This window comes from Melanotaenia boesemani, chromosome 3 (genome assembly GCF_017639745.1).
Source record: "Melanotaenia boesemani isolate fMelBoe1 chromosome 3, fMelBoe1.pri, whole genome shotgun sequence".
NCBI classification, from domain to species: Eukaryota; Metazoa; Chordata; class Actinopteri; order Atheriniformes; family Melanotaeniidae; genus Melanotaenia; species Melanotaenia boesemani.
In genome coordinates, this window is record NC_055684.1 from 25671333 (window position 1) to 25697519 (window position 26187).

General features: G+C 38.5%; 1 protein-coding gene and 1 long non-coding RNA gene across 2 annotated transcripts; one reads left to right on the top strand and one right to left on the bottom strand.

Moving 5' to 3' along the window:
- Positions 1-23: 23 nt before the first annotated feature.
- Positions 24-25103, bottom strand: si:dkey-264d12.5 (coiled-coil domain-containing protein 30). Its single transcript, XM_041980866.1, is given in 18 exon segments — positions 24-1694; positions 1697-1793; positions 8327-8468; positions 8641-8753; positions 8921-9047; positions 14981-15075; positions 15150-15248; positions 15420-15494; positions 15665-15763; positions 17195-17302; positions 19437-19552; positions 20098-20169; positions 21161-21326; positions 21740-21835; positions 22119-22330; positions 22697-22780; positions 22910-23083; positions 24945-25103. Coding segments are annotated over 17 exon segments (1836 nt in total). The 5' UTR covers positions 23004-23083; positions 24945-25103; the 3' UTR covers positions 24-1653.
- On the top strand, positions 12670-14820 carry LOC121637005. Its single transcript, XR_006009789.1, has 3 exons — positions 12670-12753; positions 13407-13857; positions 14172-14820. It is a non-coding gene; the product is annotated as an uncharacterized LOC121637005 (long non-coding RNA).
- Positions 25104-26187: the final 1084 nt, after the last annotated feature.

Genomic DNA, 26187 nt, shown 5'->3' on the forward strand with positions numbered 1-26187 from the left:
AAAAAAAGGTTTAAAACACTGGAAGAAGTTTAAGGTAAACTTTATTGTCCCCAAGGGGCACTTTTTTCATGCAAGCAGCAGGTTACAATGGAAAACACACACAAAATTAAATACAATACAGATAACACTTTGTGTAAAAGGGGGACAGCAATTCATCACAAGTTACTTAAAAAGGCTGATGGATCCTGAAACAAAGGAGAATCCTATGTTTGTTTTGCATATGTATCTGTGTCCCGATTATATTAAACATGTATCCTGTATGCTGAGGGTGGCAGGGGTCAGGCACAGTGCTTTCTGCCTTCTTTCAGGCTACGACCCTATAAAAGACTTCCAGATTATTTATGTTTATAAGCAGGACATAGAGAGTATTACAACTGATTAAATGAAAAAAAAAACATTTTAGTGTCTTGTCTCATTAAAAAACCTGAGTTTATGATAAAAATACATGCACTGGTGGACCTTTGTACACACAGCATTAATCTTGCCAATAAATGCAAGTTCATTGTCAGGAATTGTTCCCAGATATTTATAGTGATCCACCATTTAAACTGCCCGGCCTTGAATCTGGCCTGGGGGAACGGGTGGGGACTTCAAAAGGAAGTCGAGAGAGAACAATTACAACATGATGCATGCAGGAATGCAGGAAACCTTTTTAATATATGTCAAAACCACCACGCAACTATTGAACTAGTGTAGATAATAGTGGTTGACAGATGGATGAGACAAATTTACTCAAAATTACTCAAATACAGATAAAATGTAACTGATCTACCTCTGATCACTGATTTTAGATGGTTTCATTTTTTATTAATTAAGCACAAATTTAGTTGCATGTTTGGGTATTCATTTAAATTACAAATAAAAAATGATTGTACAATACATTCATTTTGCAGATAGAAAGCTCAGGAAGGCAAACGTTCAGGGTCTAAAGTGGTCTGAGACACTCGCCATTGATGTCAAGTTCAGGTAACTAATCAAGACCCCAGATGTACCACTGGGAGAGGAAGCAGTGACATCTGTCTGCTTGGTGGGGCTGGTCTGTATACTGTCCAATAAATCAAGAATCTAAAAAAAAAAAAAACATCATTCTAGAGACACAAAGCAAATTGATTGACTGATTTCTGAACCAGGATCAGACTTCGTGAAGTGTGCACAGCAAGAGATGTCGAAATCTGTTGCTGATTGGACTTGAAGTGTAGATCCTAATTAAACAAAAACAAAATATGATGGATTAATTATTTATTAATTAACTTGCTTTTTTAAAATGAAACTGCTGAGATTGTTTGGCTAATGGGATAGCAAAGCTCTAGGGTCACCAGTGTGAGCCTCTATAAAAATCCATGTATCTACGTATCCAAATATGGCAGGTGTGCCATAAACAAAATAGATTAAAAAGGTGATGGAAATGCATATAAGTCATTTTAATCTTTGTCAATCCCAACCATGCTGCTGTGTCCCTGAATAAATGGTGGTTATGCATTTTCAAAGATGAATTGAAAACAGGAAAGCTGATGCAATGGCTTCAAACTTTTCACATCATAACTCAGTTTTTCCACTTCACATTTATTTCCACTGTGTTAACGTAAATGTCGTCACACATAGTGTAAAGAACTACTTGCCACTTCTTCCAAACATAACTTGAACTAGGTTAATTCAGTACCTGCATTTAGACAAAGAAGCTATAGGATTATTGTTCTGTGGTGCTCTTCCTCATTAAGGTGTTGTAACAGCTTTCTCTTCTCAAAGAGCAGTTTCTCATTTTCCGCAGTTATGCATACAACAAGTTCTTTCTCCTGAAATGATAAAAAGAAAATAAGAATTCAAATTATTTATTATCTGAAGTTTTACATCTGCTCACAAATGGAACACACTTACACTGAACCTTTACACCCTGTCTTGGTTGTATGAAAACATATACAAACTATATACAAACATATAAAAACTTTGTCTTGCTCATCAGTCCTAAAAAACTGAAAGTAATCAGGTTTAGAAACAGATGTATGATGGAATTGGTTTCATAACCTGCACAACACATCTGTGACAAGACAGGTGAAAAGTATCGCTGATCTAGCCTTATCAAAAGATTATTCAGACTCCTTCAGAGAACTGATCTAGTCGGTGAGAGAGAGGAGTGGCTTCTGTTTAGGTGCTGCCTCCCTAAAATAGATCCTGTTGGATTTATACCATCATTTGGGACCTGTGTTGCAGACGTGTAACTATACAAAAACTATTCTGATGCATGTCCAAGTAAGTTTTGGATAAACGACATGAGGTAGTAAATAGGTTGAGCATTTAAAAACAACAGAAGATAACTAAAGTCCTTGTAAAAGAAATTATGATATAATGTTTTTGGAACTGCATTGCTCATTGTCTTGCTTGTGTAACCCTTTGAATGTACCTCATACCCAGTGGAAGAGTACTGAATGTAGAAATGTTTGCAAAACAATAACTACAGGTTGGCCTCACCTGAGCCTCAGGCCAGCTAAACCCTAACAAACAGAGAAGATAGCTATCAACACACTGGGTGTGGGTGAATGACTCGTCTGCTTTGAAACTTTTCTCTCAAAACTTCCCTTTAAATACCATGCCGACAGGCCCAAACAGGAATGGAACAATTCCCAGGGGCCTTTATGGCCTGACTGTTGAGGAGGAGGAGGGGGAGGCACTTTAGGATGAGGGAACTTTCTGATATATTCGAAGTTATGGGGCAGCGTGGCTCAGTGGGTAGAGTGGTCGTCTTGTAGCTTGAGGGTTGCCGGTTCACTCCTCGGCCTATCGAGCTCACGTGAATGTGATATATAGTGTAAAATGCTTTGGACATCATTCCAGGTACAGAAATGCGCTCTATGAATACAGACAATTTACCAAAGTCCCCACCGGCAGCAGCGTGCAGTCAGCAGCAACATGAATTGAATTTACTGTTTAGTGTGTGGTACAGGTCAGACAGCAGGTGACCAGCTGCAGATTTATTTTAACAGAACATGATGATCACAAGTTAAGATTCTTTATGAACCTTTTTATGTAGCTGTAATAATGACCCTGTTACTACTCACTGTCACTGTCAAAACTTTATTCTGCTGTTGCTGTGCTTTGTTGCATTACTGTTACACTTCCCATTAGTCAAACATAAAGCTACTGGTTATTCCAGCCTTGGCCATACATGAGATCCTATATGAGATTACCTGATATCTTACATAAAATATTAATATTATGTTCTGTGTTAAACTGACAAAATACTTTGGCTGCTTAGTCTGTACACAAAAGCAGATGCATGCAGTATATGAGTTGGGGTGGCCTAAGTGAGTGTATGACTGCAGCCTGACTTTGTGTCTGCTTTTGCTGAGCCTCACTCCGACTCTGTAAGGGACTGTGTGACTGCTTCTCACTTAAACAACTTCTGCAGAAAAAAAAAAAAAAGTCTGACTTCTGTTAATCTAGACTCTTGTTAATTTCCTCTACAGTCCTTCACAGAATAAAAATGCAACATCCAAAGATACATTCAATTTATTCGCCCATTTCTTTTTTAACTATAGTTATAATGGATACAGCTCTGTGATGGTTAGGAAATGTCCGACCTGTCTACAACAATGAAACTGCACTGAGCCCTTGGTCAATAAAGCAGTAAGTGTAAATACATTAAGAAAAAAATAAAATAGAAAATAAGTAGTCTAAAAAAATGAAAGGCAACATATGCACTCCTATCCAAACAAATACATTCAAATGCACACTGTCATTGTGTTCAGAATTCTCATTGCCCAAGGAAAGAAATTGTTTTATGTCTCTTTATCTTACTTTTGAGTCACCAGCATCTCCTGAGGGTGGTTAGGTTAAACAAGGACTGTCTTGGGTGTTAGGTTTTAGCAGCAAGGGAAAGTTAATGATCTTTTGGCTGTTTTCATGATGCTCTGCAGGGGGCTCATTTATAAAGCTGGCATAGGTGCAAAAACCAGCATACGCCAATTAGAGTCAACTTTTGCAGATTTATAAAAACCAAACTTGGGAGAAGAATGTCTCTATCTTCACAGCAACTCTGACCCTGGCGTGTGCACAAAATCTGGGAAGATGGGAAACTGCGACGCCAACGGTACAGAATAAAATCAAGGAAATGATATGAAATGTGAGACATTTGTGCAAAATCAAATATTATTTTTCACACCACATGTTATATATTAAAGCTATTTGCAAAAATGAATAAAGAGGCACATTCGATATTAAAGGTCCCATATTATACATTTTTTCAACAATTTCATATGTCTGTCAGAGGTCCAACAACATTGTTTTCAAAGTGTATTACCTCAAATTCAGGCTTGGTCCTTAACTTCAGCCATTCCAAAAGTGGCTCTTGTGAGCTCTACTGAGAATGGGCTGTTTCTGTGTCTGAACCTTTAAATGTTCATAAATGGTGCCTGGATCCTCTCCCCTGGCACCTGCTTGGTGATTTTAGAGTGCAGATTTAGCTAGGAGAACTTGTTCTCCTAGCTAAATCTCCTGAACTCTCTTCATGAGGTCACAAAGAGAAAGATCTCAGACTCACCTGTTTGATCACATTCTAAAAAGTGAAGCAAGCAGAGAGAGGTGACAGACTTTTCTCATTTTTGGGCCTCATACACAGGCAATGAGGACACACATGACTGTGAGAAAACCTTTAGAAAGTGACTTTTGCATAATATGGGACCTTTAATACTCCTAAGAGTGCATGCTCAGAAAAAAAAGGAGAAAGCAAAGGGAGAAGGTATTAATAAGAATCTCAAGCACTAAAATATGTTCTGTCATTGTGAAACAAAACTTCCATGTTTTAAAATACACTCAGTTATATAGGACAGTCTGCTGCCAACATGTGCCAGACAAATTATTAATACTAACTATTAAAATAACATGGTCGCTGTGGAAACATGCTTGTCATTCAGGCTACAATTTCCCCACCTGTGGCTATTCAGAAAATTGATGGTTGAATATAAAATGGGGCGCACCCCAGTGCATAAAGACGCACAATGGCTTATCTGTCAGTGCTGCACAATGAGCGGATTTTCGGAGACCAGCAAGACTTACTGAATGGCTACTGAGTTGGTTCCCATGCCGGGTGGCTGTCTGGGGGGGGCTGGTCCTCCTGGGCATGGTGTGGGCCCTCCAGCTTGGTGGTGGTGGTGGGTGGGTGGTGGGGGGCTGCCTCTGGGCTCTTGTGGCTTAAGATCCTTCACTTTGGCTACTCTGGATGGCCGGTACCTGCCCCATGACCGCTGGGGGAATCTGGCTGGGGGGTTCGCCTGCCGCCCTCTGGGTGGATCTTGGGTGGTCTTTGTGGTGGGATGGCTTGGATTCAGGTTCCGGGATTGCTGCTGATTGGCCGGGTCTCTGGGCCGCCCTAGTCTGCCTCTAGTCACTGTAGAGGCGTGGTCACATTTGCATGATCACATTCATCTCTGATCACTCCTCATCCTTAATCTCTGCATGCTGACAAAGTCCCCAAAGTTGTCCAGTGGGTTTATACACAAGCTACTTTAAATTTTTCTCTTTTTTTTTTTATGTGTGTCCTTGGTACTTTGGTTGTTGTTGTGATACATCTTGTTGTTGTCTTGGTTATTTTTTTAGGAACTCCTAATGACTGTCAGCTTAATTAACCTGTAAAAGCTGTAAGAAATTCTGTTTTGTTTCAGTACAGGTGTAGCAGTTGGTTGTCTGGTCTAAGGTTGGATTGCTTCTATCGTTACTTCAATCTACTGTATCTTTGTCTCCTTGTCCCTTTTTCCACTTTCCTTTTTACTTCTCTCCATAGCTGTCCTTTTTTTTCTGTCCCCTCCGGTCAGGTCCAGCAACATTACATAAATTCCGTAATCTCAAATAAATAAGATAAAACAATATATTTAAATAAATAAAGAAATAAAAAATGAGATTATCAAGAGGAGCCTTTTTCCTCTTGGCAAAGCAACTTTGTTCGGCACAACACGGCAGCCAGACCATCTTTTCCACCTTATTTAGCTGAATGTATTTTATAACATGGAAGTTTCATTTCACAATGACAAAACATACTTTAGCGGTTGAAGTTCTAATTATTAACATCTCCCTTTCTCTTGTAAATCCAGATTTTTTTTGTGTGAGCATGCACTCTTAGGATTATATCAAATGTGCCTCTTTATTCATTTTTGCAAATAGCTTTAATACATAACATATGGTGTGAACGATAATATTTGATTTTGCACAAATGTCATTTCACATCATTTACTTGATTTTATTCTGTGCGTTGGTGTTGCAGGTTCTCGTTTCTCTAGATTTTGTGTGTACGCCAGGGTCAGCGTTTACGTGGACGTAGGGACATTCCCCAGACAAGTTTGGTTTGTATAAATAACAAAAGTTTACTATAATTGGCATACGCTAGTTTTTGTATGTATGCCAGCTTTATAAATGAGGCCCCAGGAGAGGTTCCTTTGCTTTATGTGTCCCCAGGAATTTAAAAGAGGACACCAGCTGAATACAACCCCTATTGATGTGAAGCAGGGCTGGTTCCCCTGTGTTTGCTGAAGTCTGTAACCAACTCTTTTGTTTGGTTGGTGTTGAACAGTAGGTTGTGTTTTGAACACCATCCTGCCAGCTTTTTTACACCCTCCCTGTACACTATTTTGTCCCTTACAATAAAGAGGCCTATGACCGTGGTGTCATCTGAAAATTTAATGATGGTATTGGAGTGGTGGGTAGAAGTGCAATCATTTGTGAACTGAGGATACAGGAGAGGATTCGGCACACAGCCCGGAGGAGAGTCCATCAAGTGGATGGTGCCCAATTTAACCCAATTTAACCGTTCAGTCAAGAAATCCTTTTTCCAGACTCAGGTGGAGGGTGGAGGGAGATTTGTGTTTTAGGGTGTCAGGTGTAATGGTGTCAAATGCAGAGCTTCTCAAGATGGCTGAGTACTAGGACTGGGCGATATGAACCAAATTTCATATCTTGATATTTTTTTTATCTTAATCAGGATATACGATTTATATCGCGATATAATTTTTGTGTCAAGTAACCAAGGAGTGCTAAATGCACTTTCATTAGGGATCAGCAGCACATGCACATTAAAACAGCTGACTGAAATTAAAGTAGCTGTATATTGAATTAAATTATCTTAAAACAAATTAATCATCTTTTTCAATGACCATAACAGAAAATCAGTTGTGCAAAAATACAAAAAGAGAAGACATTTTAACTCAAAACAAGCTATTTTGATATAAACAATATTGCCTCATTCTATATCGTGTGTGATGAAGTCTCGATATATTTGGAAATCTTGACATATTGCCCAGCCCTACCGAGTACTGTATGAAGAGCTGTGGCAATGGCCACCAGAATTCACCAGAATAGTTTATGTACTTTTAGCAAAACTCTGCAACAAAGGTCCAAAATCACAGCATACATCTGACAAGTTAGTGAGTTCTCAATTAGAAAGCAGCATCAGATCAGAAGCCTGTCAGTGATCTCACCAACCAGATCAATTCTCTGAAGATGCAGTCACATGTTTTTGATAATCCCAGAGCAGCCAGGATAAGTTCTCACCTGTCTTTTACTGGTCTTTTATAGGTTTTGAAAGCAATTAGGCTGCATTTCGGTTTTAAATAAACACAATTACTAATTGAGAAATTATTGTTTTGATTAGATAAAGAATGCATGTGGATGCTGAGATTTCTGTGACACCAGAATTTTCAGTTTCTCTAATTTACCACTAGATTCTGAGCATGTTCATGTTTTAATGAATCAATCAAAAAGGCTAAAAGTTAGTGCATGGGTGGAATAAGAATAAAAATAATGGCTTATGTTGATAACAAAAACACAGATGTGCACAACCTAACCTGAGAATATTGGTGCGTTCCAGTTGTCCTCGGAACTCAGAATTCCAAGGAATCTTTGCCGGAAGACCCCGAAATTTCAGATTTAAAGATGGCTGTGCCCAGTACCACTTGTAGTCCATTATTGTCTTTATTAAACTCTTTTATAATATATTTTGTGTCTGTTATGTTTCTAGTGTAAACAGAAGTAAGTTATTGAAAATCACGTTGTTGCGACAGGTTTGTTTGTGAAAAATTGTGTCAATATGTGTGGTTTATTAATCACTATCATCAAAATTAGCTGGTGTTTTTTAAATTTTATAAACAATGTTAAAAAGGTAATGACAAGGAGGAATCTCTTTAACGTATTAAATATCTGAATGGTTCAAATAGCCCAAGCATGCAGAAGTATGTAGATGCCAAAAAACGTACAGAGAATATAACAAAGAGAAACAGGACCATCCTCAGCATTCATTTACTGAAATCTAGCTGTTCTGTTTCAAGCACCTAAAGGGCAAATTTACCTTTGTTAATGAGTGGGCACACAAGGACAATTCTCTCTCAAGATTTTTTATCCTTTCATCACGCCATGTGGTTTCATGATCAATTTTTTGTTTGGCTTGTGACAGCTTCTTCTTATGTTTTTCCTTCAGGTTGTGGTATTTACTGTAAACAGATAGAAAAACACACAATAAATGTAATCACTCAGGGTTATAATACTGATACATGCTTAGAAAAGCTGCATGTTATACTACAATTCTTTATATGATGAGCAAATTTAAGCTCCTACAGGATAGAGAATAAAATATGTAATAAGATTAAATTATGTCCATTTTACCTTCGTTCTTTGTCAACGTATTTAAGAGTGTCGCAGATTTCCTTTTTCAGGGTTTCGCATTCATCTTGGGTTGAGAGCAGAGTCTGCTTTGCTTGCTGACAGCCAGAACACTCCTATAGCTCAAAATGAAATTATCAGCAGGACAAGAAATTGTTTCAATATTTGTCCAGTTGATCTTTTGTCACTTGTTTTTAGATTCGACGACAGTTCCTGTCCTTCAGTTCTGACAAGCTTTAACTAATGATATACAGTAATGCTCTGACAACACTGAAGGAATTACCTTTGGTAGAGAGTTTTCTTTGGACAACTGTGTCTGAAGCGCGTTATTTTCAGTCTTGAAGGAATTCTCTAATTGAGAGTGGGCATTTTCACCTGTCTGTAATTCTGAGTTTTTTCCTTTTAACGACCTTTAAAAACAGAGATGGACCCACATATTAACCACCACAACAATATGTCTTCCTGCAGAATAGAAAGAGTCATGTGCACACAGTAGGTAACTATAAAGTAAACAGCTGTAGACAGACCCGGCGGCATGGGCGGGCATTGGGGGGCCGTGCCCGCCCATGGACTCAGCTATGCCCGCCCTGGACTAAAAGCAGTTTTTCGTTTATTTTATTTGGGTCTGGGTTTGGTTTTTTTAATCGGAGTATCCATCTTCTTTTCAAGCTATCTATCTTGATGTGTCAATCCTACAATCCAACCAATGAACATAGGCAACATGTTAGCCAATTACAGACAGAGGGGGGCGGGTCATTAGGTCAAAGAATAATCTCACCGGTCAGGTTGCTGTGAGATTAGCTGCTTTTTGCTGTAGCTGGCATGAACATACTACATTATTTAAAAAAAAACACACACAAGACAGACAGGCTGGAGCGAGCAGGAAGCAGCGCCATACAGCTCCACTTCTAATGGAAACATAAGGACCGTTGTCAACAGTAACACTGGAGTAAACAATCATGCAAGGAGGGTTAGCTACAGCAGCTAGGGAGCACAAGGAGCAGCGCCAAGCAGCCTGACTCATCTACATGATGGAATAAATGTGAGTGACGTCGTCAACAACAACATTAGCACCAAGGTTCACAGCAACATTACAGCTGTGAGGAACAGAAACACGCCATTGCAGCCTAGTGACCTTGGCACAGAAAAGCCTCAAAGACCACTTATGCAGAGCTTTCCTTCGCGCCTTTTCTCTGGAAAAAAAAAAGGTCATTCTGCAGCTCGTGGTATGGAAGCTTTCCCTGGCTGGAATATTCGGTTCAAGCAGATGCTGCTCAGGGACCCAGACCCACTGATTCGACTTTCAGTGTAACTGGTTTCCTTGACTGGAAACATGCAGTGGAAACTGGAAAGGGACTGGACAAGCATGCTGGCTCCAAAGAGCACTTGACTTGTGAGGCTATGTGGATGGACAAGGAAAGATGAATTCACACAAGTAAGGAAATATCTACTTTAATTAACACTGACCAATTACAGCGCAACAGATATTATGTGTCTGCAATTATTAGGGATGTAACGATATTGACGATATCGCGATATCGCAGTAATAAAAGTGTCTCGATGTCGTCGTGGTCATGTTACGATATTTAAAGGCCAGGAATCCGTCAAAAAAAACAAAACAAGAATAAGCAGGCTCCCTTGGAATAAAGCACTGTAAACTACATAGACCATGATCCTTTGTGCTTACGAACCGCTGTTGAGCCAAACAGTGCATGCTGTTCATACAACAGACGAGCATGGCGGATAGTGGCGAGCACAGCGCGACTCACGTGAACGATGATGAAAACAACCCCCAAGTTGAGATGGTGCAAGCCCCTGCAGCTTTTAAGTCCGATGTATGGAAGCATTTTGGTTTCACCGTGTCACAAAACGCTAAAGGAGAGAGGGTAGCGGACAAAGGACTATGTGCAAGCACTGCCACGCTACAGTGCGATACAACACAGGAAACACAAGCAACATGCGGAGTCATTTGACGACCCATCATCCCGAAAAGTTTACAGATTGTCTCACAAAGAGGGTCCCGTCCGGCCAAAAAACATTACAGGAGGCATTTTAATGTCTCTTTTATGATTTAAGAACAAGGACCAAGATGTGCTGCCACAGAGCCCACATTCAGTAGGTTTGGACAGCGAGAGCTTTGTGCCTCCTCCAATGAAGCATGCCCTTGAGGACCTGTTTGGTAGCTCCTTTAGCCGTAATAACTTAGAAGTCACAGATGGAATTCAGGCAGAAATAGACTCTTACTGTAAGGAATCAGTGGTTTCTCTGTCTGCTTGTCCTCTGAAGTGGTGGAGAGACAATGCAGGGCAGTATCCTATTCTGTCCTCATTAGCAAAGACCTACCTGTGTATACCCGCTACTTCAGTGCCCAGTGAGAGAGTCTTTTCTACAGCAGGGGATATTGTAAATGCTCAGTGGTCTGTTCTTCTCCCTTGCAATGTAGATCTTTTGATCTTTCTGAAGAAAAACTTGAACATAACTTAAAGGATAAGTCAGTATTTTTCAGTAGGCTTTTTTTGCCCGACTATTTTATCTAAATTTAAGTTATGTTCCTAGATATTGTTTCAATGGGCAGTTTTTATTTGCCTAACACATTTATGATTGATTTTACACATTTGAACCTGACTTAACTTGATCTTTGTTTGCACTTAAAGGGAATTTCCTATTGTTTACAGTTCTAGATTTAACTTGAACATTGCACATAAGAAGAAACAGTTATGTGACCAAGTATTACCAAACATTGTATTAATGTTCCTGACTTGAATTTGCACTTTAAAAGCATTAAGTGATCAGTGTTTTATGTTGTCATGATCCATAAATATAACAATAAATGGCATGGTGACTGGCAAAAGCAGATTAAATGTCAGTTTTTTTGTTATTCTCATCATAAACACAATATCAGGAACAATTTTACAATACTGTGAGCCTCTCCACAATATCGCAGTAAATATCGTACCGTGAGATCAATATCGAAATCGTATCGTACCGTGAGATTTTGATATTGTTACTTCCCTAGCAATTATTGATGTTGTGGAATTCCTTGCTGTGAACCAGCTGCCCTTTAGAGGTGACCACGATGCATTCATTGGAATGAATAAGGATGGATGTGGGCTATTTTTATCTCTATTTGAGTTTTCATTAAGGAAGGATGCTGAATTAGCAAAGATAGCAAAAACTATTCCTCGCAATGCAACATACACAAGTCATGACATTCAAAATGACTTAATAGATGTAATGAGTGTTTTGGTGAGAGAGCATATAGTGGAAGAAGTTGGTGAATCATTCTACACATTAAAAGCAGACAGAACCAGAGACCCAACCAGAAGAGAAAATATCTCCATAGTTCTCCGCTTTCTTAATGACTTGTGTGAACCAACTGAGCGCCTGCTAACAATAGCCACAGCTGACCAGGGAGATGCAGTTACATTGACTGACACCATCATAGCAGAACTGACCACAGCTGGCCTGAGCCTTGAGAAAATCATCAGTCAGGTGTATGATGGTGCCTCCCTCATGTCGGGTAATCATGGAGGAGTACAGAAGCTGCTTCAGGAAAAACTGAATAAAGCGATTCCGTATGTTCACTGTTATAACCATCAGCTGCACTTGGTGGTCAGTCACCCATGCCCTGGCAGTTGAAAAGGCTGTGATGGACTTCTTCAGTGTGTGTAATATGCTGTACAAGTTCTGCAGAAGACCAACTGTTGCCATTTTCTACAAAGGACAGACACTCAAGTGCCTTTTGGACCTACGTTGGAGTTGACATTTTGCAGCAGGTATGTTGATTGGGACTGATTTAGTTGGTAATGACGATGCTGAATGTTTGCAACTGCATGCTCTGTGAATAACTCCCCCACCTGAAAATATTAATGATTTCTTTTCTCTTGTCTGCAGTTTCAGTCATTCTGAAATCATTTGATAACCTATCCACCCTGCTTCAAGGGATCACCAGCAACCGGGCATTTGGAGCAGATCTTCGCATTTAGGCAATAGGATTGTGGCGGAGCATGTCTTAGCCCAGCTTTAAGTTCATTGCTGAGATGGTGAACAAGATCCTTGCTTATCTTGACCCCCCAAACAAGATGTTGCAGTCTGAAGACATGGACCTGCTGACAGGTGAAGGAATATTATATTTATTTTTAATCTAGATGGTGTATGAAATATATCTACTTATGATAAAAGTCCTATTGTATTAATAATAATAAACTTTATTTGCCTTGAACTTTTCTTACAAGAAATGCAGCTCAAAGAGTTTTACAAAAGAGCTACATGTGCCAAGGGCTTCACAATGAACATGAAACACATTAAAAAAAAGGATGAATGAAAATAAAGTCAAAATAGAAAAATGACATCCCTTATTTCATGATAAAAAAAGAGATGCAAATAACAAAACAGTAAAAACAGAACATGGCTTCAGCTCCATTTTTGGTTCAGTAGTAGAAGTACTTTGGGATTTATAATAAACTCTTTAAGCCATTTTAAAGGACTTGCATAAAACTCCATTTTCTGTTTTTTCAGGTCTCTTAAAAAACTTTAAAGAATCTTTCAAAATCACCCACTTCATTTCTTGACTTTGGATTAATGTTTCACAGTATTTTTAAATTAATCACTTTAAATTGTCATGAGAAAAATTGCTTTATCTATGTTTGTTACACAATATTTTAGAACTTATCATTTTTGTTTTTGTTTCATTTCCCTGTTTCGCAATGCTGCACTGTAAATGTTGTTATCTATACAGTAACAATAAGGGGGTTTGTCTTTCCTTCTAGGTTTGCAGCTCATCAGGAGTGCATGCTCCTGTCTTGAGAAGATCCGCACTGAGACAGAATTCCAGGCAATCCTGACCCAGTGTGTCACAACAAGGCCATCAAAGAGATGATGCACACAGAACTCTGCCCTTGCTGACTATGTGGTTGAGAAAATCAGCACACATGCAGACTGCAATGATGAAACAGAGCTACGTAGGATTTATTACAGCTGCATTGACTTAGTATGTGGGGAAATGAAAAATCGCTTCGGGAAACATAATCATGACCTGATGGAGGCACTCAATGCCCTGTATCCTGTACAAGCCACATTCTTGGATGTGACCAAGGTGAAGCCTTTACTTGACCTGACCAAGACAGCTGCTGTGGATTCTGAATTCGAGGTGGCTCACAACTTCCTTGAGAAACAAAAGATTCTTCTCCACCAGATGAGGGGAAGTGGACAATGAAACAGGTGATTAAGGATAGGCAAAAGTTGTTTTTTTTTTTCATTAAGAAAATCTCAAAAAACTATGAATGATTAAATAGCATATGTTGTCACAGCATAGTCATTTGGGGCCTTTAAAATAAACTGAAATGTTTCAGCAACAAGCTTTCTTTAAGCAGCCAAAAATATAACATCCTGCCTATTTGGTTCAATAACATGAGGATTTATTGTATTGTTCAATATGATGTTAGCTGCATACATATTTTAATGTATAATTTTATCTGGGAAATCACTATGATTGTAATGATATTAATTTGCAACTTTTTTTTCAATCCTTACAGATTCTGAAACAGTTCCAGAGGCCCCTGGAAGCAATGCCCACTGTATTCACTGCATTTAAAATTGGACTGACTTTTGGAGCCAGCACCGCATTCTGTGAAAATTCATTTTCCACTCTTAAAAATGTCTTCACAGAGCATCGCCTAACTATGCTTCATCAGCGCAAGGCCAATCTCACCCAGTTGGCATTTGAGAAGGACTTGACTCGGAAATTTAGGAACGAGTGGAAGGACAGGGGTTTAAGAAGGTTTCACACAGTCGTCAAACGCCGCCTGCCACTCTATTGAAAGTGGTTAAATCTTTGCTCCATCCTTTCTCACACACACCTCACAGATACTCCAGTGATACTCCTGGTCAATTTACTTTGCATTACTTGCAGGCAGAAGGGTCATGCTGCTTAGTTCTGCTCCTTGTGCTCCCTAGCTGCCGTAGCTACCTTCCCCAGCTTGAATGTTTGATCCAGTGTTCAGATTTGACATCAGTGCTTTTTTTTAAAAGAGAAGTGAAGCTGTATGGTGCTGCTCTCTGTATGACCCAGCCCCTGTTGCTGTTCCTGAGTTTTGAGTTAATTAAATGGGCCCAGCACTACATTATGGTATTTTGTTTGTTTATATATATGTATATTTTAGGATGAACTTTCCTTTTTCTAGTGGGAGAAAATGATTTGTTAATACTGTAGGAGTGGCCACAGAGCCACTGTTCATCCTAAGGCATATAAAATGTAGGTTGAAAAAGTATGCCCCCCTGAACAAAGGTAATGCCCCCACTCTAATTTGTTTCTGCAGCCGGGTCTGGCTGTAGACAAAACTACCTTTGGTCCTTGAGGTTGCTTTCTTTGGTGCAGATCTTGGCTATAATGTTATTCAAGTTGCTGTTGTGATTATCCACAAACTGAGGACAAAATATCTGAAAAAGATAAGAAAATGCTTTGACTTAAACCTTATATTTAATCATTGCAACATGTTTTTTTTCCCACTTACCTCTGACTGCTTTTCCAAAACGCAGTTTTTATTAGCACAGATCTTATTGTGTACATATCTGCAGGTCTGATTACTCTCCATCGCCTCAGCTTCTCTGGACTGGAAATATAGAGTTCAGACATGCAGTAACCGCAGTGACAATACTCATGGCAAAGCCGAACAAAAAAGATTTTCTAAATGACAGCAACATTTAATTTGGTAACAGTAATTTAGTTTTAAACAAAGGTATAAGTTTCTAACATAAATAGTGGTATTGGCCTGAACTCGTACAGTCCTAAGCTGCTGCTGCTGCTGGTCCTGCAAGGCTGACTCCAACCGCTTCACTTCCTTTTGCAGAGATTCAACCTAAACAAACATTACACAGGTCAATGTAGTTTTCACGAAATACACGTAAAATCAAACTTATTTTATTTGTTCAATTTACTTGATGAGAAGGGCCATGTAACAAAGATATTTTTATGATAACAAGCAAAAGTTTGTTTTTGTTTCTTTATATCCCTAATTTGTTTACTTACAATTTCTTCTTTTTCCATAAGAGATAATGTCTGCGCAGTTAATTTGTCTTGCAAATTAATGCAGATTTTGTGGTTTTGTGCCAGTTCTGCTGTTTGTACCTATAGTTGAAAAACAAAACACAACATTCCAGATGACTAATGCAAAAGACATGCAAATATTCTGTAAAATGATAGCCCAAATGTGCATGAGTACTTGCTATAGAAAGGGTGGAAAAAACAAAGCATCCATCCATCCGTTTGCTATACCATTTATTCCATTCAGGGTTGCAAGGGAGCTGGAGCCTATCCCAGCAGTTACCAGGTGAGAGGCAGGGTACACCCTGGACAGGTCACCAATCTATTGCCAGGCTAATACAGAGAGAGACGAACAGCCACTCAGCTCATAGTGACCAATTAACCTAACGTGTGTTTTTGGACTTTGGGAGAAAGCTGAAGTACTTAGAGAGAACCAACTACATACACAGGGAGAACATGCCACCTCCACGTTTCTGTTCTGCATCCCGGGTTATTGCTTTGTGGACAGCTGTGAGAGAATCAGCAGGGCTTCACAAAGGGAGCAGAGGAACCCTCGGCCTGCAACTGGCAATATCTACAAGCGACTTCACAGAAAAACAAGCCCAACAAGAGGAAATTGCAACACTGCCCATGTGGTGCTGCAACCTGTAAAACAGGAAAAACCTCACAGCTGCTGGCAAAATGTATTACTTAAGCTACTAACGGACACTAAGTAACAGTTACTGAGTTACTTTATTATATACTGTCATGTGGGTTTTAGATGTTTCTTTGCTTCAGGACACCCGACTCAAAATAATGGGTCATTGTGTAGAACCTGACAACAATCTGTTATTATCTGTCATTTAATTTGAATGTTACATGTCACACAGACAGTACAATCATAACCTTTTGTTTAGAACATGATACAAAAAGATCCGTTGCCTAGTTTGATCCCATTAAATCATTTTAAACTTATTTTAAAGAAAATTGAGCAACCTTGAAAACTTGCTTCTGTTTTTAGTATTTTCCTGTTCTTTCCCTTTGTACCTGTTTTTCAAATGTATGTATTGTACTGACAATGTTTCTTTTTAACAATGATATTAAATTATATGCCTGTTTGAAAGAAGTCTCTCTTGAGAATAAATCTTTTGGGTTTTTAATGACATTAACTGTATAAATAAAGGTTAAATAAGAAAAAAAAAAAGGCTTTTTTTTTTTTTTTTTTTTTTTTTTTACAAAACAGCCTTCCTAAATCTGAAGGTTTTCTGGAAAACTTGAAATCATCCACTGAAACTATTTAATTATCAGCCTCTGAAGAAACTGAAAATATAAAATAAAAGCAACCTGTCAGGTTAAACCTTGAGCTTTTAATGTAAATTACTGACTTTGCCCTCATCTTTATAAATATGTTTTTATTTTAAATCAGTGTTAAGTGTGTCTTGAAAATGTTATTACAATGACTGCATCCCTCCTGACTTTAAAGGTAAAAGGACACATGTGCTGCTACAGGTCATAACTGGTTGAACAGAAACTTACTTTGGCTATTTCCTTAGCTTGGTCTGTCTCTATCTGCAAGGTTAGTTCCTGCTGTTGTGCCTGCAGGGCTGACTCCATCCTCTCAACTTCCGCCTGCAGAGACGCTACCTGGAATAAACAACACATGAAGTATATACAGAGTGTATCTTCAGATTATTCTCAAAATTACCCAAAAAAATAAATGGTCTACAAGATATAAAAACAAAACCTAATTCAAAGGCCTTCATGTTCATTTCTGTTTTATACAATTGGACCAAAACTTAAAAATATGCAGTCTAATGCAAACAAAATCTGCATTTTTTGAGATACCAAGGTCTGTTAGACCAAAAGATAAACCCAGTAACCATATTTGCTTTACCTCCCGTGAAATTGTTGTAGAAAGGGATGTCATATTTTCTCCACCTGCTTTTTCTTCGTAAAAGTCTCGTACCAATATTTTCCGTAATGCGCTCACAGACATTATAAATTATGGACACAACTTGTATGCAGCTGTTCCTCATAATAATTAAGTACAGGTTTTAATTATAATAATTATGAAGCACAGGTAATCAGGCTGTTCCACATATGAGGACTATAACGGTGGAATGAGGTCTCACCATAAGTTTTAGTTCCAACTTTTGGAACAATTAAAAGGCCGGTACCAGAGGACCTCAGTGTCCACGAGGGCTCATAATTTAAAATAAGATCAGATAAATAATAAGGTCCAAGACCATTAAAACATTTATAAACAACTAAAATAACTTTAAAATGAATCCTGAAGGACACAGAGTCACAAATTCCATCAACAGCACTTCTGTTAACAGCTGTAACTATATAATAACCTCCAACATGCTAATAACTAATAAATATTATTCACCAATGCAATAAAATATGTCAAAACATGACAACTGATAGTAAACAACCATTCTTATAATTTTGGATAGATTTATTGTTTTTGTTTGTTTTTTATTTTTACCTTTATGTGACCAAATAAGAACCCATTTATATCATCATCTCCTTCACAAGGGTGACCTGGCCAAGAGGTCAGCAGCACACATCAGTATAAAAACCAGGAAGTAAAACTATGAAAATTAAAATTTAACATATGCTATCAGGAGATAAGAAAGACAAATTAACAATTTAAAAAATGAGCATTTCCCAATGCTCTCACATTGTTTTTCTTGTAAAAGGCAGTTAAAAGTATCAAACACAACCAGATCAGACAGCTCCAGGTCATTTTGTAGCTTCTTCCAGTCTGATGGAGCAGCAAAACTAAAAGCTCTTTTCCCAAGCTCAGTCCACACGTGAGGGACAAAAGGTTTATAAAACCCACAAGAGCACAGGGCATGTTGACTTTCAACCCTTTGTAAATATGATCCCAAATATGAAGGAGCCAGACCAATAAAGTTTTACACACCAAATTAAGCCAGTGTGTTTCCCTTTGGATATTTAGAGATGGGCAACCAAAGTTTGTGATAAGTTCGAAAGTTACAATTAGTTATAAATCTTAATGCACAGTGGTATGCAGAGTTTAATGATTGCAGGCTTTGTTTGAAGCCCTGATGTACAATACAGCTTATATTTCCCCTTGAGTTAAAGAGTTTTTCTACAATCTCTACTCATTTGCGCTTTTGTCTCCACAAACTAGTCAACATTAATTCCTTTAATCAGTCTTGATCGATCTCTCAGTATCTTAGCTCGTCTTAGTACATGCAAAAAAATGTGCACTGTCAGTGTAAAGTTCACAGTGTTGACACCAACTGTGGTCAGTCTGTGTTTAGATGTATCAGCTGCATTTGTTTAGCATCCAGCACTAGTTGATCAGGAACACACTGATTAAAAGCTGCAAGGTTGGTATGTATATATGTATGTAATGTCTGTGTGTGTGTGTGTTTGTGTATGTTTTTATGTGTTTATTCATTGTTTTTTTTATTATCATTTATTTGTTTACTCAAGTAAGGTCCAGAGAAGCTGAGACGATGGAGAGTAAAAAGAAGAGTTTCATTTAATAGTCCCACTATGATCAGTGAAATCAAAGCAACAGTGGGTGTGGTTTGTGTGTGTGCAATATTAATATTCTTACTATTTCCTTTTCTAAGACAATGAAAATGATTCCATGTCATGTTTTTTTTCCCAAATTGTCTTAAGTTTTATAAAGCTATTAAGCACAACTATTATACAACTGGCAACAAGGGTGGTTGTTGCTAATAATAAAAATAGAAAATGCGCAATATAAGTACAATTCTGCGAGTAGCTTTCTTACCGTCTGCTGAAGAGAGCTTTTCTCAGCATCCACAGTGCGAACTCTGTTCCTCAGGGCTCTGATCTCAAGGTCCAGACGATCACTCAGCTCTTTGGCCTTCCGCAGTTCCACCATTTCTTTTGAAAAGAAGTCAGTTTATAGATTTTTAAGATTAGAAATAATACAGGTTCAGAGATTTCCCTGTTAGTAAGCAATCCTGTCAACAAAACCTTGCTTTAGAGAATTTTTTTTTCCTAAAAAAAAAAAAGAAAGAAAAAAATAAAAAGAAATATTTGGAGAAGTGTAACTTTGTTTTAAAGAGATCTATAACTAATGAGCTTCGGTAGGAAATGGTGGAAGACTAAATAAATATTTTTTTGTTCTCTGTGAAACTGTAAAGCTCAATGTGTGAGCTAAACAATTCAAGTGAGCATCAGATAGCCTTTTTTATATTTCACTTCCAGTCTCTCAGAGATTATTGCTCATCAGTGGTAGAGCAGAATTTCATGGAACTTGTCCAGGGTTTTTTGCCTAGTGCTACATAATACATAAACATCTAGTATGACAAACGTGAACAAATAAAATAGACAAATCTAAGCAGTTTTACACATCTGGTGACACTGGGCTCTCCTTTGAAAACATCTTACAGAACAAACAAGAAGAAGAAAAAAAAAAAACTCACCATACTTCTTCAGTTTTTCTACTTCCTGTCTGAGCTGCTCCACCTCAAGCTGTGCAGACTGCAGCTCAGGCTCTAAAAGACAAAGATGCTATAATGATCTCAGGTACAATAAGCTCTTTAATAAGTTGCTGTCAAAGTCTGTCTTTTTTACTAGAGCGCTGCAAATCTTTAGTTTAAGTCTTGTGTTTTGGGAGTTGTGTAATGGAGTAATCAGAGCATTAGCTGAAGGAATTGTGTTAAGACTGTGGGCTCTGCCCTCCTAGCAGCTGTGCTTGTTTAAGGTTTAAAAGAAAAACAGTTGTGACAGCTCCACTGTCAGAAAAAGGCAAACAGAAGAAATACATCTTCCCCAAAGTACAATCTGGACTTATGTACCCAGTGAAGCTCACAACAAGAGCTCAAAGTAACTATTTCTACCCATCAGAGGGCTTGAAGGGACATCTATGTTCTCAAGTAGTAAATGGTACATATTTGTATTATCTATTCTAAATGATTGGGTACAACACCAGGAGATAGTCTGTGTTGGCAATAACAAAAGAAATGGTTAACAAACCTTGTGCAGTGTCAAGGAAAGTAAAGAATCTTTATATGTAAATTTAGATTTGTGAATTTAAGCCCCCCCTATGATTTAACATGGGCTTTTAAAACTTGTTTCACATTATTCTCATTGTCAGTGTCCCCCTGGCTGTAGCTCAGGAAGAAGTGTGATCATTTTCCACTCAGAAGGGTTGGGGGTTTGAGCCCAGGTTTACCCACATGTCAAAGTTCCCTTGGGCAAGACACTGAATGCACACGAATGTATATGATGGAGAAAAAGCATTGTCTTTATTTTGGTCTATGATGGAAGACATTTTCTATTCTTAAATTGGAGTACAAAGAATAACTGGGGTGGTATCATCAAAGGTACTGTGAGGGTACATTTGATGATACCACCCCAGTGATGAGTCTTTGTACCAATAAAAGTACAATTAGTTGTTGTTGTTTTTTTTGTTTGGACTTTGGCTACTATGTTAAAATCACTTTAAATTCTTTCAAGAATGACAGTCTCTGATTAATATCTCACCATACGCTCTTCGGGTTAAATGAGCAGACTCCAAGTCATCAGTTAAGCGACGGATTTCACTGTGGGCCATGGCCAGTCTGCGGGAACCCTCTTCTAGGTCCCGCTCCAGACGGGAGCACTCCTTCTCCAAACCACTTGCCTGGCCAGCCAAAGGTCTCGCCTCATTCTACAAAGAGATGCGCACAACAACTTATTAAGTGACCAATACAAAGTGACTGAAATACTCTTTAAGTAACAAGGAAGGTCTATGAGCAACAATGTTTAGAAATACATGCACAACCAAAGAGGACAGATTAGAAAGTGGACTGGAACAAGATGCATCAGTGATGTAGTAACTTAAAATTCTTCTGCCATGCAAAGTGCCCTACCTGGTGCTGGTAACTGTGATTAAAAACACTGGAACAAAAAAACAGGCTGCAGTTAATGCGGATGCTGTGGAAGAGATGTGAACAGATAAGATGCAAAAGATGTTAAGTTTACACATTTTACATAAACTAGTCAGCATCAGTTCCAACTAACCCGAGTGCAATTTTAGTGCTTTGTTAGTATTTAAGGGACAAAGTACCATTACATACATACAGGAATAAAAGTATTTTTGCTTTGTGGAGTCTTGTGAAGTCCAAACAATCTTTTCCATGTGCTTTGCAAATGGTGTGGTGCCCTCTTGTGGGTAGACTGTGAAATTACATCAGATAACAGAATCAAAAACTTTTGTTTCACACAATAATGGAATCTTAAATATTTCCGTTTATACATGTAGTCCTTATAAAAATTAATTAAAGTGTAAATGAAAATTGATACAAAACATGAAACAAATGTTGAAATCGTGTTCCAGTCTAACTGTTTTCTTGAAAGACTATTCAACTGTAATGGATCTGTCACAAGTAAAGGAAAACAAAATGGAAACACTGACTGAGACAACAAAAAAATGGCTATTCAAGGTTGTTCCTCCTCTAACCTGGCATGCACTGGTGGTCATGGCTTGTGCATCCATCTCCAAATGTCTCTCTGGCTTTCTGTCACCCGTCAGCTTGACACGATCTTCAGCTATCTCAAGCAGGGAAGCCCTCTCCACCAGGAGGTATGCCACCTGCTCACTGGGGCTGCTGTGAATCAGCTCTGTAAGACCCTGTTGGTACAGCATTTTAGCCACCTCACTTATCTGGGCATCTACAAGAAAAAAAAAGAGGTAGGTGGAAATAAAAGTAACTCTTAAAGTAAAGTAACTACTGTCTGTGAGGAGACTGATGGTGTTTGGGGATCTTGTTATATGTAGGGAGTCATTTTGGGCCCACTGTATTTTGTGTCACACACCTAAGAGAGTTGATAAAATGGACAGAACAGCTAAAATTATTTTTAGTAAAAATTTGTTCAGGAAAACAGCACTCTTATTTTAGACGAACCACACTGTTGGGAAAAAAAAAGATGAAAGACATTTTAATGACTGAATTTAGATCTTGGTAATTTAAACCTGTATGAATATTGGATTTGAACGATGGATTTCACTGAATATGTAATTAGTTAAAATCTTCCTACCTTGAAGTGATATGAGACGTTGTAGCTGCTCCCTGAGCTGATCATTCTCATCTTGTATCGCTTCAGCCAAAACATCTTTGTGCCCTGTAAATATTCGGATTTGTTCCAAAGACTTCCGTACCTTACAGACAGAAAGATTGCAAACAGTAACAAAGCTTCTCTTACTGTTGCTTCTTCCTAATATTTTTTAAGATTAAGCAGTAATAACCTCACCTCTTCCATTTCTGCTTTCTGTTGTGAGCGATGCATTTCTAGATCTTGTGTCACACTGCCCAGACAGCTCCTTGTGTTCCGGAGAGCACGCCATAGCAAACACAGCTGAGTCTCCTTAGATGAATCAGGAGGAAGTCCCTCTTCACTGAGCCATGCGGCAATTTCTTTCAGCTCCTGAAACCAACCATACACAGAACTATGTGGTTTTGGTAGTGGATGCATTACTTATTTCTTGCTAAGAATGAGACACTTGCTTCTTGCATTTTGGCCAGTTTGATGGATCATTGACAATCATTATACATATTCCTGATATGATATCACTGCTCTACAGCAACCTGGGAATGAGAAACTGCACTTGACAACTTTGTGTTCCAGCTTTATGGCAGCACATCACATCCCAGCAACTGAGCAAGAACAAGAGATAAGACAAGAGCCAACATTGGACTGGCTTTTACTTACTAAAGAGAGCTCAGAGAAGTGACAGGATGCAAGACATGTGCCAAATAAGCCTTTAGTTAGGGGGAAGTACAAAAATGTGCCAAGGTTTAGTGGAGTTGCTTAAAATTAGCTGCTGCTCCAAATGTTTAATGAAAGATTTAATTCAGCTGACAATGCCAGGCCATGCTGCCTTTTTTTTTAAGACTTGTTTCTTATTCAGTCAGCAATTTGGTATATCCAACTCATTTTGGAAATATGAAACCACAATGTTGTTCCTGTCTTTTACTGCCATTAAGGTCCATGTTGCCTCGGTTGCCCCGGTCTTGCGGATTTGCTCTCTACATCATCAGGAGGATCAGAACACACAGCACGGCTCTTGGTTCAGGCTCTGGTCATTTCACGTATTGACCACTGACACTCCTTACTGGCAGGCCTGCCTGCATGCTCAGTAAAACCTCTGCAGATGATCCAGAATCCAGCAGCACGTCTGGTCTTCAACCAGCCCAAAAAAGATCATGTCACTCCGCTGCTAATTGCTCTTCACTGGGTTCCAGTTGCCTCACGCATCAAATTCAAAGCTCTGCTTCTGACTTACAAAACAATAACCCAAACTACTCCCATCTACCTTCCCCCCTTAATCCAGAGGTACACTCCCTCTCGACAGTTACGCTCTGCCAGTGAAAAACGGCCAGTGCTCCCACCACAACATGGCTCAAAATCAGTAGCTAGACTGAACTCCATCCGATCCGCAGAGTCCTATTTTTAAAAGCAAGCTAAAGACTCAGTTGTTTAAGGAGCATTTCTTAACTCTTCTACTCAACAGAATGAGTTAGAAAGATTTGTTCAGCTCTGTGGCACAACTCAGCACTAAATATGCTGCGTGCACTTACTCCCAAGATGATATTGTTTGATGAAATTGTGATCTTGTAATTAAACAAAAGACTATTGTAGGGAGGGAAGGGAAAAGAAAAAAAATACACCGCCTCCAGCACTACACAACAGCACCTGTGTCCAACTGTCACAGCAGTCTGACTTCCACTTAATTATGATGTCCCTTCCTGTTTGATTTCTTGATTGTGTTGTTGTTACTAGAATAATAGAATAGAATAGAATAGAATAGAATAGAATAGAATTTTGAGTGCTGGAATTTTGAGTCAAGGAAGACAGGGTTTCTAACTTGTCACATTGGAGTTGCTAAAGTATTAAGCTGTCGTTTAAACAGTTTGATGGAACAGTTTCCTTCTGTAGAGACAGTTGAATCGGTCCTTCTTGCTCATCGGCAGTGGGTTAAAACGACCTCCCCACTGTAGGCATGTTTCTATGCCCACTGGCTGAAACTCGCAGTTTTTAAGTTACCAGTTAATATATTTTCGTAAAGAAATGTGTGTTTACTGACAGTGTTTATATTACGCGCTTTATCTACATCTTTATTTAAAGGCGCAAACCCGAGGAAACAAAAAAAACTAGTGGAGCTAAAACAAGTTAACATATACGAATTGCTTATTAGATGTGCTGCATTGTTTTAAGGTCTCGAGTTTTTGGCTTAAGTTTTAGCTAGCTAGCAATCTGTTGAGATAAAATATAATGTGCTCAGTACCTCTGCTTGGTCCATCTGTTCTGTGGTGAGAAGCAACTTTCCGTCGTAATCATTCACACAGAAGCCTACATTTAATAAAATATACAACACAATTCCGAAAAAAAGAAAGAAAAACATACAGTAAACACAAGTCAATCGTCTTTTTCGCCCAGTTGTAAAAACGGGAGCATTCACTGCCCTCCCGACGAACTGTGGGATTTAACGAATATACTCAAAAGTGTCACTCAGAACCAGCTACAAAGCTAAAACATTATGTTTGATAATCATGATGGGACATACTGTAAAGGCGCTTACTGTGTTTGAGGCAGGTAGAGTTTTTTTTTCCTTGTTGTTGACATGAACAAGAAATAAACTTGTTCACCATCAAATGTTGGTTTGTCCGTTGGCTCATGAAGGCATCATATGGGACCGTTAACCGCATAATAAATTTAGTTTGCTGTTAAACATAGTTTATGGGTGATTATGTAAACATCACTTACAGTCTATCACTCAGTCTTTTAGAAATATTCCACTTTCAGACTTTGAGCATGAAAGTCCTGTTTAAAAGAAACATTTTAAAGAAAAGTATGTTTTAAAACAATGCATTTAAAGTAGTCATAGAAAAACCTACTGCAAGAAAAATGTCTCAAAACTATTCTGAGGCCTCCTGTGAATTTCTTCCGTTGTGAATGATTCTCTACGAGGTCGTTATTAATAAACTAAAATAAACTAATAAACTAAAATAGTAAATAATGTCATTTAAAAAGGATTGCTCTTATAGTTGAAGCCAGTTATGTCTTAATGAATTTTTAAAAATTAATCTGCAACAAATAATTTGTTTTATTACTGATTAATCTGTCGGTTATTTATTTGTTCCCTGGTAAGGGTAAGAGTATATTTCTACCATATAGGTATATTGTCAAGAAGCTATATATGTACACATTTAAATGGTCTTTGGAGGTTTGGGGTAAAACACTATATAATCATCTAGCTGTGACCCCGGTGGCCTGAGGTTTCCTGAATATTTAGAATCAAAAGCAGACAGTAATCAGTGGTTTCCTGCCCTACATCTACCTCTCAGTTGTTTTAGTTTTCATGCACAGCTGGATAAACAGCATGAGAACATGTGCAGCATTGACCCAACAATGTGGCATTAATCACACAAACTGCAATAATGGCCAGCCTACTCATCCAACACACTTTTCACAGATATGATGTTTCAGATGTACAACTCTTTTTGTTAACAGGTGGACCAATACTTTCC